The sequence below is a fragment of the Oncorhynchus tshawytscha genome, linkage group LG31, assembly GCF_018296145.1.
Source record: "Oncorhynchus tshawytscha isolate Ot180627B linkage group LG31, Otsh_v2.0, whole genome shotgun sequence".
NCBI classification, from domain to species: domain Eukaryota; kingdom Metazoa; phylum Chordata; class Actinopteri; order Salmoniformes; family Salmonidae; genus Oncorhynchus; species Oncorhynchus tshawytscha.
Window position 1 is genome coordinate 14,220,021 of NC_056459.1, and position 21,335 is coordinate 14,241,355.

A 21,335-nucleotide genomic window follows, 5' to 3' on the forward strand; every position below is an offset into this window, starting at 1 on the left:
GTCCACTGTTGCCTAGTTACTGAGAGAGGAGAGTCAACATCCCATTCTATACACCAGAGATTAATTTATTGAGTCAATATGACCTTTATAAGGCTGGCTGTTGGCTGTAACCAGGAGATTGGGCTGCTGCAGGCTGGAACTAGCCCCCCCCACCCCCTCCTCTTTAACCCCCTTCCTCAACAGCATCTATTTGTCTTCATAGGTCTAATCATGGATCTACTGGCATCCCATAGAATAGTAGATTGTCCATAAAATACTAACATGCAAAAGTTCCACAATGGATCATTTCAGCAAAATTGAAATTCTAATAAGCAATACAAACTGGTTAGATATTTAGCGCCAATCGTGCTTGCTATGCAAATGATACTGGGAGAAAATGTAAAACTGAGCGATTTCTGTTCATTTTAATGGGTCTGTAGAAGTTGCTATTGACATTCAATAGAAGGCATGGTCTTGTCAAGTGCCTGCAGAGTTTACTGGTAAAGTAGGAAGCCTAACAATTGAGAATGAAATGCATACCTGCACACAGGAAGATGGCAGTACTCACAAAGGAAAGGAAATGCCTTTTCTATAAAAAGGGATCTGTTCCGGTATTTATTACAACATGATACAGTACATAATATACCTTTCCAATACTTACAAATATACCAGCCAGTAATGAAGGATGTTTTAGCACCAGTTTGTTAGGATAAACAGGTAAGGGTCACCACTGTGAAACCATTTTTAACATTCCACATATGGTAGGCTACAGGTGCTTCAAACTGTAAATCATTTAACAGTATAATGAACAAAAAACCTCAATCAATTGCATACAGTTGGTTGTTTTGAATAATCACAAATGTATATGAAATTAAGAAACAAGCCAAGCAAATAATTATAAAACTAGAACCTTCTGCAATATTTGCTATGCGGAGGAGCACTGGAATCAAACAGACGACATTCTGAGGTTCATATCAATGGGCTAAAAAACATTTTCCAATTACAAAACCATTATGTTACTGTAGTATAGCTCCTGTGTCATTCTGACACCTAATTCAAAACCAAGTCCACACATCTCCACTGTGATGTGGTGGTAAAGTGTATGCAAGTCATTGAAGAGTGCATCAGTCTCTTTGACTGTTATGGATCATGAGGCATAGTTTGATAGGCTGCAGTACAATACGCAACATATGTTTAGCTATAAATATTCAGGAGAGCTCTTTGGATGTCTTTCAATGAAATGACCTGAGGTGCAGTTGGCCAAGCAGTGTTTTTACTGTGGGTGTAGGCCAAGCAGTGCTTTCACTGTGGGTGTTGGCCTGCGTTCTGGAACACTGGGTGTTGGCCTGGGTTCTGGAACACTGTTGGTGTTGGCTTGTGTTCTGGAACACTGTGGGTGTTGGCTTGTGTTCTGGAACACTGTGGGTGTTGGCGTGTGTTCTGGAACACTGTGGGTGTTGGCTTGTGTTCAGGAACACTGTTGGTGTTGGCTTGTATTCTGGAACACTGTGGGTGTTGCCTTGTGTTCTGGAACACTTGGTGTTGGCTTGTGTTCTGGAACACTGTGGGTGTTGGCTTGTGTTCTGGAACACTTGGTGTTGGCTTGTGTTCTGGAACACTGTGGGTGTTGCCTTGTGTTCTGGAACACTTGGTGTTGGCTTGTGTTCTGGAACACTGTGGGTGTTGGCTTGTGTTCTGGAACACTTGGTGTTGGCTTGTGTTCTGGAACACTGTGGGTGTTCTAGAAATAAATGCTGGATCCAGGCTCACATCCATAAGTAAAGACTAAAAGACAATATATCTATTTGACTTCATTGGTGACCTGATTAACATTTCGGAACCTCAACGTTGATGCGTTACATTTCTTCGCCTTTTTCAAGCCAAAACAATTCCCCTAGAGTGAGCAGTGGGCTATCTATTGTATTGTTTTACTGACTCTCTCTCGCTCGATCAGTCTTGTGAGTTTTAGAGAAGGTATAATTGGTCCGATGGGGGTTGAGTGAGGAACATCCTTCAGACAGAATACTCACTGACCTTACCAATCAGAATATACAACACAGGGAAGAACGAACTCATTTTGTCAAGCACTTATTAGTTAAAACAATGTCTTTATTTGAGTCAGTGTCCCCGACAGACTAATAAGCAGGAGGAAGAGAACGTGGCGTGAAACCAGGAAACAAGTAACTTTTGAGGAACGACTGGAACAAAGGCTGTGATTTTAGTACCTTCTCTCTCCAGACTGTTTACAGCCTGACTGTGGAATCACCAGAGACACTTATTGAGAAACGAAAGGGGAAATGTAGTTTTCCTTTTAAAGTTTTACATTTCATTTTGAAAGAGTCTTATGGGTTTTGTCTACGTGACAGCCTTACATGCATTCATGAGGTTTGATTCCCTTTGGAGGAACAATGAACATCATACAAATAGACAATTAAAGCTGTCACAAATGTTTTTGTTATTGACACAGTATCTTAGTTTGTAATAAGGTGGACATTCTAGTAAGATACCCAGATAATCTAAGAGCTCAGTATTTACCCTGACCAGTACTGGTGGCCTGGCTGTCATTGTTCAAGACAATTGCACTATCATAAGCGTACAGGCAAGGCAAAACAAAACAAAGCATGACGTTTTTCACCTCCTTCCACATGCTCATTAAAGATCCTTCCATGAAACTCAGTATTGTTATTTTAGATTGTGCCTTAGTCACCCCCCCCAGGCTAATCTTCCTTCCCATCAATAAAAACAAAGTAGATAAAATCGTTGACTGGATAATTACCAGTTGACTCCAGAGGAGATGCCTATCTCTGGATCAATGTTGTGGACACTGACAAATGGGCTGACGTTAAATCTAATGCCAAACCCATTCCAGGCTGACGACTGTGTACGCTGGGAGACTGACAACACTATTAAGGCATCATTTGGAGTCAGTTAAATGGCCGTTCTGTAACTGGGGCTCCATCTTGTACCAGACCCGGGTACCGATAGTTTTCGTTTTCTTTGAAATAGTTGTGTGCGTTTGATTGAGCCTGCCTAAAGTGCTGATGTCGGGTTTGCACATTTGGGGACTATTCCATAGGTTCCATTGTGTGAGGCAAGTTCAAACAAGTGAAAACAAATACTATTTGGACCCAGGCCTGGTTCCGTGCTGCCACATCAAAGCCCAGTAAGCAGGACTGTAGTCGGTGGTCTTTTACATGGTCCTTCGAGCCGGATAAGAACAACGGCAGTCCGTCTAAATTGAACAAGTTGTGTAATTCTTGACGATGACATTACCAAATATTAGACGCCCCTCAACCCCCCCCAAAAGGCAGCACAGTTCTCTCGAGATCCCTCCGCACCGAGAAGAAACATCGTAATAGAAAGAAAAGTTCTTGGTTCATCCTGACACATCCCAGTTCATAAATATCTGGACTTGGGTAGGGTCCTGTAGCTCTCTGGCTGCGTCCGACGTGGCATCCTATTCCCTTTAGATGTTGCCATATCGGACGCACCTTCTGTGTGTTTCTGTCTCTTTAATTCCCCTTGATGTTCTTGGTGTGGGGTCGTGCTCCCAGGCTGGCATAGTAGGCACACTGGGAGGGGTCACACTGCCCTGGGGGTCCACTGGGGCCTGCCTGGCCATGGGGACCAGGGTTCCCTGGTTCTCCCTGAGCTCCAGCCGCCCCGGGCTGCCCGTCCTTACCATAGCCTGGCATACCTGCTGGTCCTGGGGGGTGGAATAGCAAGTGAATGGCAAAGAGTCACAATGAAGCAACTGCTGCTTTCTTAGGAAGTTCAAATGCCAGTCACTCACCCCACTCATGCTGGATAGCTCATAGTTTAGCAACAAAGGATCTCAAGATGGATACAAACAATCATCCATTTAGAATGATACTGTAGTAATAGAGACATTATATTGATATATTGCTGTAATAGATTTACTGTACCTATAGGACCTGATGGTCCAGTCTCTCCTCTCTGTCCAACTCCGTTTTCTCCCTTGTCTCCTCTGGATCCTCTCTCACCTGGATGTCACAGAGACGACAGACACAACACTCACAATGATGTTCTTAAAGACAGTGTCTGAATCAAGAAAACATCAATAAAGACCACCAAAGGTGACTAATATCAATGGGTAGCAATCATGTTTTCTGAGTTGGAAACCTGAAACCTCTCATGTAGTGTTTTGACAATATTACACTCTAATATTATGCTCTCACAGTGTGTTAATCTGAACCAATAAATACAGGAAGCATGACCAAAAACAATGGGACTTGGGATCAGTTACCTTTAGGACCCATGGGTCCCCTCATGCCGTCTCCTCCGTTCTGCCCAGGCATGCCAGGCTCCCCTGGTGGTCCGGGGCGACCGTCGCTCCCTTCTTTCCCCGAGGGGCCTGGAGGTCCTGGCCGACCTGCCGTGCTCTTCACATGGGCCGGCTGGATCTGGGCCATCAGGTACGCCATTTTGGCTGGAGGGGGAACACAAGGACACACACGATTATGACTTGCACAGCTCATTTGAGGTCAAACGAACTTTGCATACATTGCAGATTGCACTAATGTCCCATTGTTCCTAACAATACACCAGTCTCACCATCTAGCGCTTTCGCTAGTTCCTCCTGGATCAGCCTTCTCATTGTTTCCAGTGATGGTGACTCTCCCTGTGGAAGGAGAAATTAGCATGTTTAGGTCATCGAGTTGTAGTCTGTACTATTTTCTATAGCAATGTGACTGAGATTGAACCAGAGTATTCTGTAAAGTGCAAGTATTCAAATCACTACTCACCCGTGGTCCTGGTTGTCCGGGGTTTCCAGGTGTTCCCTGAGGCCCAGTAAGACCCACCTCTCCTGGGGGCCCGGACATACCCATCATCCCTGTGTGGCCCTTACGACCTGGGAGCCCCTGGTTACCAGGCATACCTGGATCTCCAACAGGTCCCTTATCTCCCTTCCCACCTGAGTCGCCCTACAAAGACATCCAACAAAACTCACTCAGAGACCATATCAACAATGTAGTTTAAGGTCATTGGTTGGGCAGGTGTCCTGTATGAACTCACCCTCTCTCCTTTGACTCCACGTTCTCCTGCTCTGCCAGACATACCCTGTGAAACAGATAAAGAGTTGATATAATGTGCTGTGAGCGAGACTTCGCCCAATCCACGTCCCACATTATATCCATTGTAAAGACACTAAAAGTAGCTGATGAAAATTGAAATATGTCTCCCAAAAAATCTAGCAACAAACCAATCAATCAAATCAAATCATATTTTATTTGTCACATGCGCTGTGAAATGCTTACTTACAAGCCCTTAACCAATGGTTCCTACCTGTTTCCCCTCTGGGCCGACCGGACCAGCAGGACCCTAGATAGACAGACAGATTGAAGGCTGAGACATTTCTATAGAAATACGTTTGATCAAATCAGAAACGCTTGCATCACAACTTCCAATCTTCTTATGGCAGAACATCAACTCAGACTGTTCCAACATGAGTGGTAGGACTAGGAGGTAAAGAGTTAAAGTAAAGATACTTTAATAGAAAATGACTCAAGTAAAAGTGAAAGTCACCCAGTAAAATACTACTTGAGTAAAGTATCTGGTTTTAAATGACCTTAAGTAGGGGTGGGAAAAGTATGCAAATTTCATACTTGAGTAAAAGTAAATGCTATACATCAAATTCCTTATAATATGGAAACCAGATGGCACAATTTGGTTTGTTTTTAATTAATTTATGGATAGCCAGGAGGACACTCCAACACTCAGACACCATTTACAAACTCACTGTTTGTGTTTCGTGAGTCCGCAAGATCAGTGGCAGTAGGGATGACAATGCGTTATATTGATAGATGCATGAATTTAACCATATTGCTGTCCTGCCTGAGCATTTGAAATGTAACGACAACTTTTGGGTGTCAGAGAAAATGTAAAAGTACATATTTTATTTAAGAATGTAGTGGAGTAAAAGTAAAAGTTGTCAAAAATATAAAATAGTAAAGTACAGATACCCCCCAAAACTACTTAAGTTGTACTTTAAAGTATTCTTACTTAGTTACTTTACACCGCTGGCAGCAGTAGCTTAGAACCCTAGTGATAATGTTTACATTAAAAAGGAGCAGGAATCCCTACTTACCGACGGTCCCTTGGGACCACTAAAGCCTGGTAATCCTGGGTTCCCAGGGTCTCCCTTGGCTCCAGCCTGACCCTGTAATATACACAGAAACATGGGGTCTTTCACAAGGCGTAGTCATACTGTAGTCGTACTGTAGTCGTACTGTAGTTGGAACACAAATGTAGCCCCACTCGTTATAAGGGATTTGGTGACATTAACATAATGTTTAGCTATCTGAAGTTCTTGTGGACGTTGCTACGCTTGGAGGTAAATCTCATAAAAGATCTTGCGGTGGGAGATGAAACATCTGCAAGCGATTAATATTCATATTTACAAGGGCTTGGTGGGGCTGGCTGTAGAGTACCAGATACAGGGTAGAGGAAGCTGCTGTCTTCGCTAAATACAAACAGCATTTCACCGCAACGACTACAATGTCTGCAATGTTGAGAGCATTTACTGCTGTATATAAATAAATGATCACTCACTGGAGTACCAGGGGCTCCTGGCTTTCCTGAAGGTCCTGGTTCACCAGGTTTACCCTTGAGAGAGAGACAGAGGTAGATGGAGGGAGGGTTGGAGAGAGAGAGGAAAATAGGGAGAGAGAGAGAGAAAGTGGGGGAGAGAGAGAGAGAGAAAAAAAGTGGGAGGGAGAGAGAGAGAGAGAGAGACATTAGTGTCCCTTTCTATTATCTAGGTTGTCATCGTGATGAATCTGGTGTCAGCAGATAAAGGCAGTATAACATAAAGGTGACTTACATTCTCCCCTCTCCGGCCAGCCAGGCCTTCTGGCCCAGGAGGTCCAGTATTACCCTTCAACAAACAAACACAACGCATATATTATTAAGACATCCCCTGTGTGTTGATAATTGCAGAGTTATGATTTGTTATATTAGTGTTCTCACTCACGTCTTGGCCAGGTTTACCCTCCGGTCCGTTACGTCCTTCCTTTCCATCTTCACCCTGATTGGTCGAAGACAGAAACATATTAATCAACGCAACCAATCCATTCACAGTTGCCCTCTCTTTCGAGTCTGGGGTCAAGGCGAAACACTTTTATACATCCAATGTGGTCTATAAAATCCATAGGTTAACGTGGAGGTAGACAGCAGTCTATGTAACAAAAGCCTCTGTCTTAAGAGACGTGTTATTGGCGATGGCATAAGGAAGTTGCAATCATGAGCGGTCCATCTCACATCCCCTCTAGCCTGTTCTCCGCCAGAGAACAGGCTAGAGGGGATGTGAGTAATGTCTCAGTAATGAGGCATGCTATTGGTCACGCAATAATAGGTCACACTATATTGAGACACGCTATTGACCACTGCTGTGGCAGATATTGTATCCTCGAGCTGAGAGAGATTTAATGAGAGTAGGCATGTGTCACAATTTTGAGAGCGAGATGATTTGATCTTGACAGACCAGGGAAGACATATGCCTAACGTTCATATTCACCACATTACGGCCTCCTAGTGATCTAATGTGTTGAGAATTGTGACATGGGAGTCAATGGGCTGACCTTTGAACCTGGTTGTCCAGGCTCTCCTCTGTGACCCTTGAAGCCCTGTGTGGAAAGAATGACCAACATGAATACACCACCAATGTTTTCATACGAGTGAAATGATATCTCCATTTTCCACAGTCTTAAATAATCATTCCCACAGACTTAGTTACATTCACATTTTTAAAAACATTTTAGCAGACGCTCTAATTCAGAGTGATTTTGTTCGTACTGGTCCCCCATGGGAATCGAACCCACAACCTTGGTGTTGCAAGTGCCATGCTCTACCAACTGAGCCACACGGGACCTAGTTACTTACAGGCATTCCCCTGAGACCTGGTTGTCCTGGTGGTCCTGTCTCTCCTTGTTTACCCTGAAATTACAACAGAGTTAGATTACACGCCAAGGGAATGATGTGCAGGTCAATATGAAGGGGACACATAGTGTGCCATGTATAAAAAACAGAATATACAGAACATACACAATATCCTGGGAATATAGTCAGGCCTTATCATGTGTACTCACAGGTTCTCCTTGTTCTCCTTGTCGGCCATCTTTGCCAATTTTACCCATTTGACCCTGTGGAAGAAGTTTATTCAGCATTTAGTCTTTTTGTTGTCAGCCTTGGGTTTCAAACTGTTTATTCACATTCCACTCCATAAATGACACGTGTGTTTTCATGGACAGATTGAAAGCGAGTTTATAGTGGAATTGTTACTATCACACCAATACTATTTGAAGTTTTTAGCAGGTCATTTCGAGTCCTTCACAAAAGTTGATCAACATGGTTTCTCACCATTAAGCCTGGTAGACCTGGTGGCCCCTGGATTCCCTTCATCCCCTCCTTTCCCTGCAGAGACAAAACAAACACAAGACAGTTCCACAGTTTCAACCATGATAAATCAACAACGGCACTATGACGATTAATGTCCTCTGCCACAACACTCATCCCAGTTGACCTATATGGCCAGCCAGTGGGACGAGGCCGGTAGAAAACTGATGACATGTAGTGTAATATGCTGTCTGGAAATAAAAACATATGGACAACATCCTGACTTTTTCTCCAGGGGCTCCTGTGGGGCCGATGGGGCCGGGTTGACCGTCGTTACCCTACAGAGAGACGAAGAGGGAGGAGTCAGAAAGAACATTCATTCTACTGGCGATACTAAACAGTAAAAAGAGCAGGCTGACAGATGGGTTAATGGTAGGTTCTGTTAGCACCACCAGGCAGGTACAGGTACTCACAGGATTCCCCATGATGCCAGCAGCACCGGGGTGGCCAGGGGGTCCGGTGAGACCCGTTTCACCTTTGTCTCCAGGTCCTCCTTGGGGTCCTCTATCACCTTTCACACCCTGTGGAACGAAGAACAAATAATACATATCACCTCTGGCCACTGTGTTGTACAGCAGGTCACATAACACACACAAACCACAGGATGTTTTCAGGTCTTCAACTCGATAATTCATATTCTATGGAAGATGAATGTGTGTGGTTGATAAGCGGGTGTGGTTGAGGAGGACTTGCCTTCTCTCCGTTGGCTCCAGGGGGTCCAGTGGGTCCGGTCGGGCCTGCTTGGCCCTGTAATGATAATGACAGAGACACCATCAGTCTCTGGCCAACTAAAGGCTCTCTCTCTACATCTCTCTTTCTGGTCTGTTTGTCTTTCGTCCCCCCCCATCTCTGGCTCTCTAAAAAGACCATCTGCAGCCCTGTCTCCAGGTCCTGATCATTCACTGCACCCCCCCCCCGGAGGACAGGAAGCCTAACGATGCTGAGAGCCAGGCTGTTAGCTTCCCGCCACTCCAGTCAAACACAGTGTGATGGATACAGGAGACTCCTCACTATTCTCCTAGGCTGCTGTCTGAGGCATATCACTTCTATGAAGTTATAAAGTCCCCTTTGCAGTGTTTCGAGCATGAAGCGAGCATGAAGCGAGCATGAAGCGAGCATGAAGCGAGCATGAAGCGAGCATGCTCGAAACACTGCAAGCATGAAGCGGCATGGAAAGGATCAGAATGATTCAGGATGTGCATCTCCCAGTAAGGGATACCTTTATCAGACAACAGATGGAATAGCATGGTGCTATGACTTTGTCCTTACTTGGTACCCGTCCTGTCCGTTCTTCCCTGGAGGTCCGGCGGGTCCCTTGTCTCCTGGTGTCCCTGGGAGACCAGGCTGTCCCGGGGGTCCGGCCGGGCAGTCTGAACACACATCCTGAAGGACAAGGAGAAACACTTAGCGATGAAAGAATATGTCCGTGTCCGGATGATTTAAGAAGATAGAGGCAACAGTACTATGGTAATGGGGCTCTCCTCCTTACCTTCAGATTCAAATCTGACAAGTCTGCTGCTGCTCCCTGAAAGAGATTGCGTCCATTATTATGCAACGGTTGATTGGACTGATACACTTCACACTGATAATCACATCATGCATTTGAATACATCCCCATTGGTGAGCCATCACATCAGTGCCGTGACAAAGAAGGTACGGTATAGTGAAGGTACAATATTTGGTCTCAGTTTGCTGTGTTGTTGGGACGTTTCCGACCCCATTTACTGTACTGGTCAACTCACTGGCTCTCCTGGGGATCCCTTCTCTCCTGGTCGTCCTGGTAAACCATGGTGTCCTGCAGGTCCCTGTGTACCTGCGACGCCTGGCAGACCTCTCATGCCCTGAACCAGGAAACAAACAGCAGTCAGTTGAACTTTTATTTCAACATTACTCAGTTTACGTTTTCACTTTGTCACACTAAGGCTGAACATAATTATGACAAAATGTCAAAAATGGTTTTTACCGGTGATCCAACTGCACCATTGGGCCCTGAAGGTCCCTGTAAAAGATACATATGTTCTCAGACATGTTCAAAATAATGTGCCTATGTGAGTGTGAGTGTGTGTGTGTGTCTCTCTCTACCGGGGGTCCGACTTTGCCTTCTCCTGGTGGACCCCTGTCCCCTGGAACCCCCTGAAGTCCCTGGGATCCGGGTTGGCCCTGGAACAGACAGAACCTTGGTTACCATCCAGTAAGACACAAACAGAACCTTGTTCACCTTCCATCTAGGGTACACTGTGTCCTGTTAATGCAATAGCCAATACTTTCTAATGACATTACTGTAATATCGTAACGCTTGGCTCAGAGAGTTCTGCTGTGCTGAGCAGAGTGGTGGTTGATCTCTGCAGGTCTTCGCTGCTCAGGCAAGATACATCAACGTGTGTTTATTTCTAACAGAGAATCCAATTAGAAGTTTCAGTATTCAGTGTGGCAATCATAAAGGTGACCAGGGCGGATGATTTAACAACAGAATTCTCTCTCCTGCTACTCAAAAAGTTGTTGTTAAATCATTGTGTCACAGAAAATTGCTTTAGGGCAACCAAAATTAATCATTTTCTTCCTATGCTAGAGAGTAATCATTTTTTGCTTTGTCACCAGATAGAATCTGGCTTCAAAGCACTGTGTTTCTCCCTCCTCCTCCTCCCCCAACCCAACTTAAAAATGAGTTACCTTCTGTCCGGGAGGTCCTTCAATTCCCCGCTGCCCAGGGTCACCCTGTAATATAATATCACACATAACACTATTATGAGCCCGCCGGCTGGTCAAATCAAACACTAAGCATTTAAAGTCTTATCGCAGGACATGTGGTCCTCCACCTCCCTGGACTACGGTAACAGAAACCACTTTAACAGTGGAGAATAGTCAACTAGTGTAACGTACTGCTGTAGGCAGGACTGTTATGTGCCCCTATATTCCCTGTACAATACTTTTGAGGCTAGGGTTATGTGTTATGGGCCAGCAGCTGACAGTAGTAAAATGGAACTGTTAAAAACCACACACACCCAGCACCTGTACACCGTCCTGCTGGGTTCCTTCATTAGTTTCATGTGATAAAAGCACAAACTGGGTATGTGCTGTTTGTTTGCTTTCTCAGCACTATCACCATATGGCCTGTGGTTTAGAAAATGAGTAAACAGGTTCCAGGTCAAATCACTGGCATAACTGTATAATGTGGGTTGTACGGTACTAACATAACCAGTCATATTTTAATATGGTTGTATTTAAATTCATGTTGATTTATGTACATGTGCAGCCAATACCCGTACAGGATGTGAAGGGCTTTTCATTTGAAACTCCAGAGCCTGAGGTTTTAATTGCCTGATTGCATAAGTGCCAACAAACTCTGGTTCATATTTCTTAGAGTCAAGATAGATGTGTGTTAACTCTGCAGTCAGGAGATTTCCCTCACTACGGCACCAGACCAGGCTAAACTCTTGACCTTGGTTATAGTGGTGACACGGACAGGAGAAACTGCTAGCCGTAACAACGAGGTTTGAAAGTCTTAAGAAGAGTGATGTTTCTGTGTCTTACGTTCTGTCCGTCTTTGCCCTTCCCTGGTAGGCCAGGGGGTCCTTGTATGCCTGCATCTCCAGGGGGACCTGGGGGGCCAGCATGACCCTCCTTCCCCAAATCTCCCTGGAACACATAGCATAGTCATTCATACAGCGCATGTTACAATATGATGTCCCTAGAACACATGAGTTACAATATGATGTTCCTAGAACACATGAGTTACAAGTTACAATATAATATTCCTAGAACACATGAGTTACAATATGATGTCCCTAGAACACATGAGTTACAAGTTACAATATGATGTCCCTAGAACACATGAGATATGAGTTACAATATGATATTCCTAGAACACATGAGTTACGAGTTACAATATGATGTTGCTAGAAGACAAGAGTTACAATATGATGTCCCTAGAACACTTGAGTTATAATATGATGTCCCTAGAACACATGAGTTACAATATGATGTCCCTAGAACACATGAGTTATAATATGATGTCCCTAGAACACATGAGTTATAATATGATGTCCCTAGAACACATGAGTTATAATATGATGTCCCTAGAACACATGAGTTACAATATGATGTCCCTAGAACACATGAGTTACAATATGATGTCCACATGAGTTACGAGAACACATGAGCTACAATATGATGTCCCTAGAACACATGAGTTACAATATGATGTCCCTAGAACACATGAGTTATAATATGATGTCCCTAGAACACATGAGCTACAAAATGATGTCCCTAGAACACATGAGTTACAATAATATGATGTCCCTAGAACACATGAGTTATAATATGATGTCCCTAGAACACATGAGTTATAATATGATGTCCCTAGAACACATGAGTTACAATATGATGTCCCTAGAACACATGAGTTACAATATGATGTCCCTAGAACACATGAGCTACAATATGATGTCCCTAGAACACATGAGTTACAATATGATGTCCCTAGAACACATGAGTTATAATATGATGTCCCTAGAACACATGAGCTACAAAATGATGTCCCTAGAACACATGAGTTACAATATGATGTCCCTAGAACACATGAGTTACAATATGATGTCCCTAGAACACATGAGTTACAATATGATGTCCCTAGAACACATGAGTTACAATATGATGTCCCTAGAACACATGAGTTATAATATGATGTCCCTAGAGCAGATGAGTTACAATATGATGTCGCTAGAACACATGAGTTACAATATGATGTCCCTAGAACACATGAAGTTACAATATGATGTCCCGAGAACACATGAGTTAAAATATGATGTCCACAGAACACATGAGTTACGAGTTACAATATGATATCCCTAGAACACATGAGTTACAATATGATATCCCTAGAACACATGAGTTACAATATGATATTCCTAGAACACATGAGATACGAGTTACAATATGAAGTCTCTAGAACCCATGAGTTACAATATGATGTCCCTAGAACACATGAGTTACAATATGATGTCCCTAGAACACATGAGTTATAATATGATGTCCCTAGAACACATGAGTTACAATATGATATTCCTAGAACACATGAGATATGAGTTACAATATGATGTCTCTAGAACACGTGAGTTACAATATTATGTCCCTAGAACACGTGAGTTACAATATGATGTCCCTAGAACACGTGAGTTACAATATGATGTCCCTAGAACACATGAGTTACAATATGATGTCCCTAGAACACATGAGTTATAATATGATGTCCCTAGAACACATGAGTTACAATATGATGTCCCTAGAACACATGAGTTATAATATGATGTCCCTAGAACACATGAGTTATAATATGATGTCCCTAGAACACATGAGTTACAATATGATGTCCCTAGAACACATGAGTTACAATATGATGTCCCTAGAACACATGAGTTACAATATGATGTCCCTAGAACACATGAGTTACAATATGATGTCCCTAGAACACATGAGCTACAATATGATGTCCCTAGAACACATGAGTTACAATATGATGTCCCTAGAACACATGAGTTATAATATGATGTCCCTAGAACACATGAGCTACAAAATGATGTCCCTAGAACACATGAGTTACAATATGATGTCCCTAGAACACATGAGTTACAATATGATGTCCCTAGAACACGTGAGTTACAATATGATGTCCCTAGAACACGTGAATTACAATATGATGTCCCTAGAACACATGAGTTACAATATGATGTCCCTAGAACACATGAGTTATAATATGATGTCCCTAGAACACATGAGTTACAATATGATGTCCCTAGAACACATGAGTTATAATATGATGTCCCTAGAACACATGAGTTATAATATGATGTCCCTAGAACACATGAGTTACAATATGATGTCCCTAGAACACATGAGTTACAATATGATGTCCCTAGAACACATGAGCTACAATATGATGTCCCTAGAACACATGAGTTACAATATGATGTCCCTAGAACACATGAGTTATAATATGATGTCCCTAGAACACATGAGCTACAAAATGATGTCCCTAGAACACATGAGTTACAATATGATGTCCCTAGAACACATGAGTTATAATATGATGTCCCTAGAACACATGAGTTATAATATGATGTCCCTAGAACACATGAGTTACAATATGATGTCCCTAGAACACATGAGTTACAATATGATGTCCCTAGAACACATGAGCTACAATATGATGTCCCTAGAACACATGAGTTACAATATGATGTCCCTAGAACACATGAGTTATAATATGATGTCCCTAGAACACATGAGCTACAAAATGATGTCCCTAGAACACATGAGTTACAATATGATGTCCCTAGAACACATGAGTTACAATATGATGTCCCTAGAAGACAAGAGTTACAATATGATGTCCCTAGAACACGTGAGTTACAATATGATGTCCCTAGAACACGAGTTACAATATGATGTCCCTAGAACACATGAGTTATAATATGATGTCCCTAGAACACATGAGTTATGTCCCTAGAACACATGAGTTACAATATGATGTCCCTAGAACACATGAGTTATAATATGATGTCCCTAGAACACATGAGTTATAATATGATGTCCCTAGAACACATGAGTTACAATATGATGTCCCTAGAACACATGAGTTACAATGATGTCCCTAGAACACATGAGTGATGTCCCTAGAACACATGAGTTACAATATGATGTCCCTAGAACACATGAGTTACAATATGATGTCCCTAGAACACATGAGTTACAATATGATGTCCCTAGAACACATGAGTTACAATATGATGTCCCTAGAACACATGAGCTACAATATGATGTCCCTAGAACACATGAGTTACAATATGATGTCCCTATTGCAACACATTTGAGATCACATGTGTTTTGATGCATATAGCAGTGATAAGATTACTGACCCTCTCTCCTCTCTGTCCAGCTATTCCAGGTGGTCCAAGGGTTCCAGGGATGCCCTGTGTCATAGACAGAGAGAGCAGTTCAAGGCACACGTTAGGTTAAAGGTTAGTTTAAAGCATTAGGGATGTCCTCGGACACCAACAAAACAAATTCCATATGTTTAAAATGTTTTTGGATTGTCATCTCCACAAAATGAACCTACCACATTGCCAGGCAATCCACGGGTGCCCTGCGTACCCTGCAATCCTGGAGGACCCTGGAAGAGAAACAAGGCTTCATTCACAACTGTCTATATGTAGAAGTATTATCAAATACACAGTCTTAAGGACCCAAAACTTACAGGGTCTCCTTGTCTCCCAGTCTCTCCTTTAGGGCCGATGTCTCCTTTAGGGCCCTGAATTGAAGGGGATAACAAACAAACTTGCCAGTCATTTAAGGATATGAAGGACGCTGAAATCATTCACTATAGTATGTCAAATTATGTCGATGTTTGATTTTCTATTTTCCAATGGATGACACCTTATGTAGAGTCCTATACAATATATGGTGCAGAGAACATCGACGGAACCACGGAATCCAGACATTAAAACAGAATTCAACACTATATTTTTTATTATTGAGCTTAGCAGGGAATGAACTAAATGTATTGCAAAGTATTTCATTTGTCCAAGTTTATCATAAGACATGAATAGAATGCATCAGTGATTCGTATTTCCTGCAACTTTGTGAAGACGCTCTAGCCGTTACCGAGGAGGCTAAGGAAAACCGTCTTCTCAATGAAATGTTAACTACAAAGTATCCTATGCTTACCTGGCAGAAAGATATCATGATTATTTCATCAATTCAGGTTATTTGTTTTGAAAAGTCTACCATCACTTGTGCAAAACCACCGCTAAACAAGAGCCTCTTGCTAGGTACCCACTTGAAATAAAGGGTCACTAGGCTACAATGTTTCCCAGAACTAACAAATTGTCTCCTGGTGTGGTTTAAGCATTGTAGTGGACTTAGAACATCCATTTTTGTTGTTTTTCTAACAAAACAGAATTAGGCAAAAAATTAAATGGATTTTATAGTGCCCAACTTATGTTATTGTTACTACATGGGTTGTGAATAGGTGAGTGTCCGAGTGTCCAATTATAAATAACATTTGATTGACTGACTGACTGATTGATTAAACTCCTTACCTGTGGTCCAGCCAGTCCTTTAAAGCCTGGTTCACCAGGCAGTCCTCGTTGACCCTTCAGACAACAAACGGGTTAGTAACATCCCCAGAATTATGTTTAACATCAAACAAATTATACCGTATTTTGCTCTTTCGCAATGCCAGATGATTCCTTTAAAAACCAAACACACAGTGCCCACCCTAGTGGTGGAGTGCTGTCACTATGTTAGTACACATAGAGAGAGCACTGTAAGTGCAGCATGGTTGATGTCCATTTGACTCTACCAAATAAAAGGGGGCACTTGAATCGATTCACATCTCTTCTACCATCTAGTGGAGAGTTTGGAGCATTGCTGATTTTCCCAAAATGCAGCCTTATGTTACTCCTTTGGTAAAAGGCTAATTTTATTCTGAATAACTCACAATCTCTCCTGGATTCCCCTGCTCTCCCTTTTCTCCTCTCGCTCCAGGATTTCCCTATGGAGAAAGAAAAAGGATGAACGCATGCCCAAGTTGGGAAATCTATCTGTATAGTAATACATGTTGTGTACAGTTTCTAGGACTGGCCACACACTGTTATTTTGTATCAACTAAACACCACATAAAAAATGCCTATAGGTGCATTAGACCTGAAGAACATTTCTCACACAGAGCAGTTTCTACCAGCCAGGTCACACCAGATCGACTTCAGTATTCAACGTTTTTCCAGGTCCCCAGGATGTCAGGAAATGCCTTCAATACAGTCCACTGGGGGCTACGGGAGAGCCTATTCCATCTAGTAGGCTAGCGGCCTTAAATCGCGCGCTCCAGCACCTAACGATCGAGGATCCAATCCCAGTGCTAGACACTGGTTTAAATGTTTTATTTTCTGGTTTAACCGTCCCTGGACAAAAGTTGAATACTGAGTAAGTTGAAGTAAGACAGTGAGATCTTGTTGGTTTCTACAGTACTTACAGGCTCACCAGGCTCAGGGATAACATTGGCCACCTGAGAGAAAAACACAACAGAGAGAGAGAGACAAGTTATCCAACAGGCATCCTCAGATTGCAATGCACTTTTCCAATACGTTTTTTGTTTGCTTAGTTGTACATGGATCATTAAAAAATATATATATATATATATATATATGCGTGACACAAATATTATTTGGATAACAGACATGTCAATTTTCACAGTTTGAATTTACTCCAATACGTCCTGTCCTTCAATGAGGTTTATTACAGTGTCTTAATATGGTCTTTTGCTCCATTCAACATCCCTTGACTTTACTCACATTTCCTGGTATTCCTGGAGTTCCCTTGGGTCCTGTGTCACCCTGAGGCAACACACACACAGTGTGGGAATGTTAATTAGCTCATTACAACACACTAGTCCCCTGGTGGTAGTTAGTGAGACAAAGTGGAGAGGAAGTCTCTGTGACTAATACACCCTCTGGTACAAGCAGGAATTATCTTTCATGCAGCTAACATAGCTTTTATGCTAATAAGCATGCTTATCCAATCCCTCCTCAAACAAAACACAGTGTAACAAGAATCTTGTTCACTGTTACTGACTGTCAATAACACGTTCTAGTAACAGTAAAGGTAAGAGATCGTACGGCATTTAAAGGATGTTGTGACACACAGTAGCTAGCTGTTTACATGAGAGTCTTTGCAGATCTATCGTCTCATATCTCGGTCTTACCTTGTCACCTTTGTCACCCTTTGGCCCGAAAGAGCCATCTTGTCCCCTGTCACCCTAAAAAAAGAAAACACAAGACATAAACAAGACTGTAGTACACAAGGAGATTTAGATGCGAGCTGCCGTTGGGCTGAAGTACACATTTCAGGAATGTGGCTTTAATGATGGCTATGAGATCAATCTCACCTGTCCTCCTTTCTCTCCTCTTGGTCCAACGACCCCTGGTTGTCCAGTTAAACCAACTGGTCCCTGTAACACACACACACACACACACACAGATTAAGAGCATGTGGGATGGGGCACTTTGAGTTGAGTATAATGATTTAAGGTGATAGCCATGTATTATAGACTTACACTCTCTCCTCCAGGTCCTCTTGGCCCAGGTGTTCCTTCTTCACCCTATAGGAGTGACACATTCTGTCATCAAGCCATATGCAATAAGAAAGTGTTAAGTCTATAAATGCACAGCAATGGCAGTCAGTGCCGATGAGGTTGGACGATTTTTTAAATGAGCATGGCCTTATTTCCGTTACAGCATATTGGATGGCTGTCATTCATATTCCGTTCACCCAGTTCAATGTAACATCGATAGGTTTAGGCTTCTACGTGATACTCGAATTTTCCCTATACCCATCATGAGGTTGCTGCAACCTAGCCTATGAATGAAAGTTTACGACATATGTGAACATATGAGGTGACACAGTGACACTTGCACACTCTTGCCTGCATCTAGCTGATATATCTAGCTATCCAACAGTTGCAAACGATAGTTTCTATTGGACAAATGCAAGTATGTTTATCCCCGTTTTGTTCCGTTAGCTTCCGTTTAAGAAACGTTTTTCAACAGAATCGGCAGAATGAATACACCCCTGATCAAGCGTAAACACACAGTCCCGTTGTAGTCCTCGCATCCATGCGCTCTCCTCTCACCTCTTCTCTTTGCTTGTGGACTTCAATGGACAACACATCAGATGTATGCGACCAGATGAAAAAAAACGTTCCAAGCCAAACCTCTACACACAGCCTACATCGTTGTCACCATAGCTAAAGTAACTTCATAGTCAGCATAGCTAATAGAACTAACGCGCAGGTAAACCCGCTACAATCGTGCAGTAACGTTACAGTGTAGTCAGTAGGCAGTTACACAGGTGGCAATACACTTGTAAAACCAAAAGCTTAGCTTGACTTGGAATAGTTCCAGTGTTCTGTTGGATAGTCATAGCCAGCTAGCTAATATAGCATCCCTCTATTTGAGCAGGTTGTTTTTTTGAGCAGGGATGGCGCAAGCTCCATTTGCTAGCTAAGTGGAACTGAGAGTAAAAAAAAGACTCTCACTATAGTATATATATTTCTCTCTTGCTTCTCCTTCATTTTAGAAGAAATGAATTTGTTCAAAACTGTTCAACTGTTGTCTTTCTCTATCTTTGAGTCAACTACTCACCACATGTTTTGCACTACCGTGCTAGCTAGCTGTAGTTTATGATTTCAATACTTGATTCATTCTCTGATCATTTGACTGGGTGAACAACATGTCAGTTCATGCTGCAAGAGCTCTGATAGGTTGGAAGACATCCTCTGGATGTTGTCATAATTATTGTGTAAGTCTATGGAAGGGGATGAGAAACATGAGCCTCTGAGGTTTTGCATTGAAGTCAATGTACACAGGAGGAGGGAAGCTAGCTGTCCTCTGGCTACACCATGGTGCTACCCTACAGAGTGCTGTTGAGGCTACTGTAGACATTCATTGAAAAACAGTGTGTTTTTATCAATTATGTGGAGACGTGGTTATATTTAGTATAGTTTTACCTAAAAATGATAACTTTTTAATGTTTTACCATTTTTGTTTTTATAATTCACTGAGGAAGATGGTCCTCCTCTGAGGAACCTCCACTGATGCACAGGTATATCTCAGAAGGTTTCTATCCAACTCCCTGAGTTGAAACACAATGCCATTCATTTAGTTTTGCTACTCCTTTTCCTATTTAACAATCCATCCAGCTCAAGTGAAATGGATACTTTAAAAGTCACCTTTATAGACTCCATATAAACTTTATCCTGCTGCATGCATCACTTTTATGACGAGCCATTGATATGGCCAGGGTGTCCAGATATAGGTTGTATCTAAAATGGCACCCTATTGTAATTCCTATGCAGTTCACTAATTTTGACCAGAAGTGCACTATTTAGGAAAAAGGTTACCATTTTGGACAAAGACAAAGAGTAGTATCACTGTACCTTAGGACCAGGTTTACCAGGGAAGCCATCCAATCCAGACTCTCCTCTAGGCCCCTATGGAGATGAATGAAAAACACAGCTTTATACATGTATGGTATTGTATCAGATATTATCCCAACTAACATATTACGTTGTCACAACGTTGCAAATAGGTTGTGAAAGAAGGTTGGTCATGGCATTACCGTGTGACAACAATCTGAGAACATAAACGTGTCAGTAGGGATAACACGCTGGCACACTGTCCTCCATGCCTTTGGAATGCTACATATTATTAGATGTTTCCTTACTGTTAGTAAGGAATAAAAACCTGAAACATTCAGTTGGTTAGGAAACATGAATCACTATTACTACTACACTGACCTTGTCTCCGTCATTTCCTGGAACTCCGTCCAGCCCATCGTTTCCAGGTAAACCCTTTCAACAATAAATATTATATAGGGATACGTCTGGGACATGAGTACTTTGACAACTCAATGGTACATCAGTGAATCATATAACATGTCAACATAAAATGTAAATGTGAAAAAAAATACAGTAAACTTACAGCTTTGCCAGGCTCTCCTAGTTTCCCTGAAAATCCAATCTCACCAGGTAGACCCTGAGCAAAGAATATATATACATTTTAGCTTTCTATTATTTCATTTACTCTATGAGCTTTTGGAATGACAGCTGACAGTACATCTGCGCTGTACAGCCTTCAATGTAAAGGATTGTTGGTGCACAGAACTCACAGGAGGTCCAGTTTGTCCAGGGTTTCCTTGCCCTCCAGGAGGCCCCTGGGGACCCTGTAACGAGAGATGGCATCATCATTAAAGACTGTCATCAACCTCAGTCCAACAGGGAAGACATTCTAGGTTGGCCTGATATTCAGTCATAGCTCCAAGCTGTGGAAATATCAAGAGTTATTCCTGGTTGGCTAGTCACACAGTCAGGAAAAAGTCCAGGCCCTCAG

At 42.4% G+C, this 21,335-nt stretch overlaps 1 protein-coding gene across 3 annotated transcripts in view; it reads right to left on the minus strand.

The window, feature by feature from the left end:
- Positions 1–560: 560 nt before the first annotated feature.
- LOC112229324 (collagen alpha-1(XXII) chain) overlaps positions 561–21,335 on the minus strand; it is a 54,958-nt gene continuing 34,183 nt past the window's right edge. For all 3 annotated transcript variants that reach the window (XM_042309944.1, XM_042309945.1, XM_042309946.1), the window contains 39 exons: positions 21,115–21,168; positions 20,928–20,981; positions 20,744–20,797; positions 20,384–20,437; positions 18,503–18,547; positions 18,335–18,397; positions 18,152–18,205; positions 17,742–17,783; positions 17,423–17,455; positions 16,892–16,945; positions 16,491–16,544; positions 15,647–15,700; positions 15,509–15,562; positions 15,309–15,362; positions 11,926–12,030; positions 11,065–11,109; positions 10,477–10,554; positions 10,358–10,393; positions 10,137–10,235; positions 9,884–9,919; positions 9,664–9,777; positions 9,088–9,141; positions 8,808–8,915; positions 8,619–8,672; positions 8,359–8,412; positions 8,088–8,141; positions 7,882–7,935; positions 7,581–7,625; positions 6,974–7,027; positions 6,824–6,877; positions 6,553–6,606; positions 6,089–6,160; positions 5,287–5,322; positions 5,017–5,061; positions 4,746–4,925; positions 4,555–4,621; positions 4,247–4,429; positions 3,906–3,983; positions 561–3,685 (listed from right to left, as the gene is read on the minus strand). In XM_042309944.1, the coding sequence (XP_042165878.1) occupies positions 3,492–3,685; positions 3,906–3,983; positions 4,247–4,429; positions 4,555–4,621; positions 4,746–4,925; positions 5,017–5,061; positions 5,287–5,322; positions 6,089–6,160; positions 6,553–6,606; positions 6,824–6,877; positions 6,974–7,027; positions 7,581–7,625; positions 7,882–7,935; positions 8,088–8,141; positions 8,359–8,412; positions 8,619–8,672; positions 8,808–8,915; positions 9,088–9,141; positions 9,664–9,777; positions 9,884–9,919; positions 10,137–10,235; positions 10,358–10,393; positions 10,477–10,554; positions 11,065–11,109; positions 11,926–12,030; positions 15,309–15,362; positions 15,509–15,562; positions 15,647–15,700; positions 16,491–16,544; positions 16,892–16,945; positions 17,423–17,455; positions 17,742–17,783; positions 18,152–18,205; positions 18,335–18,397; positions 18,503–18,547; positions 20,384–20,437; positions 20,744–20,797; positions 20,928–20,981; positions 21,115–21,168 (2,676 nt within the window). In that variant the 3' untranslated portion in view covers positions 561–3,491. The remainder of the gene's footprint in view (positions 3,686–3,905; positions 3,984–4,246; positions 4,430–4,554; positions 4,622–4,745; positions 4,926–5,016; positions 5,062–5,286; positions 5,323–6,088; positions 6,161–6,552; positions 6,607–6,823; positions 6,878–6,973; positions 7,028–7,580; positions 7,626–7,881; positions 7,936–8,087; positions 8,142–8,358; positions 8,413–8,618; positions 8,673–8,807; positions 8,916–9,087; positions 9,142–9,663; positions 9,778–9,883; positions 9,920–10,136; positions 10,236–10,357; positions 10,394–10,476; positions 10,555–11,064; positions 11,110–11,925; positions 12,031–15,308; positions 15,363–15,508; positions 15,563–15,646; positions 15,701–16,490; positions 16,545–16,891; positions 16,946–17,422; positions 17,456–17,741; positions 17,784–18,151; positions 18,206–18,334; positions 18,398–18,502; positions 18,548–20,383; positions 20,438–20,743; positions 20,798–20,927; positions 20,982–21,114; positions 21,169–21,335) is intronic.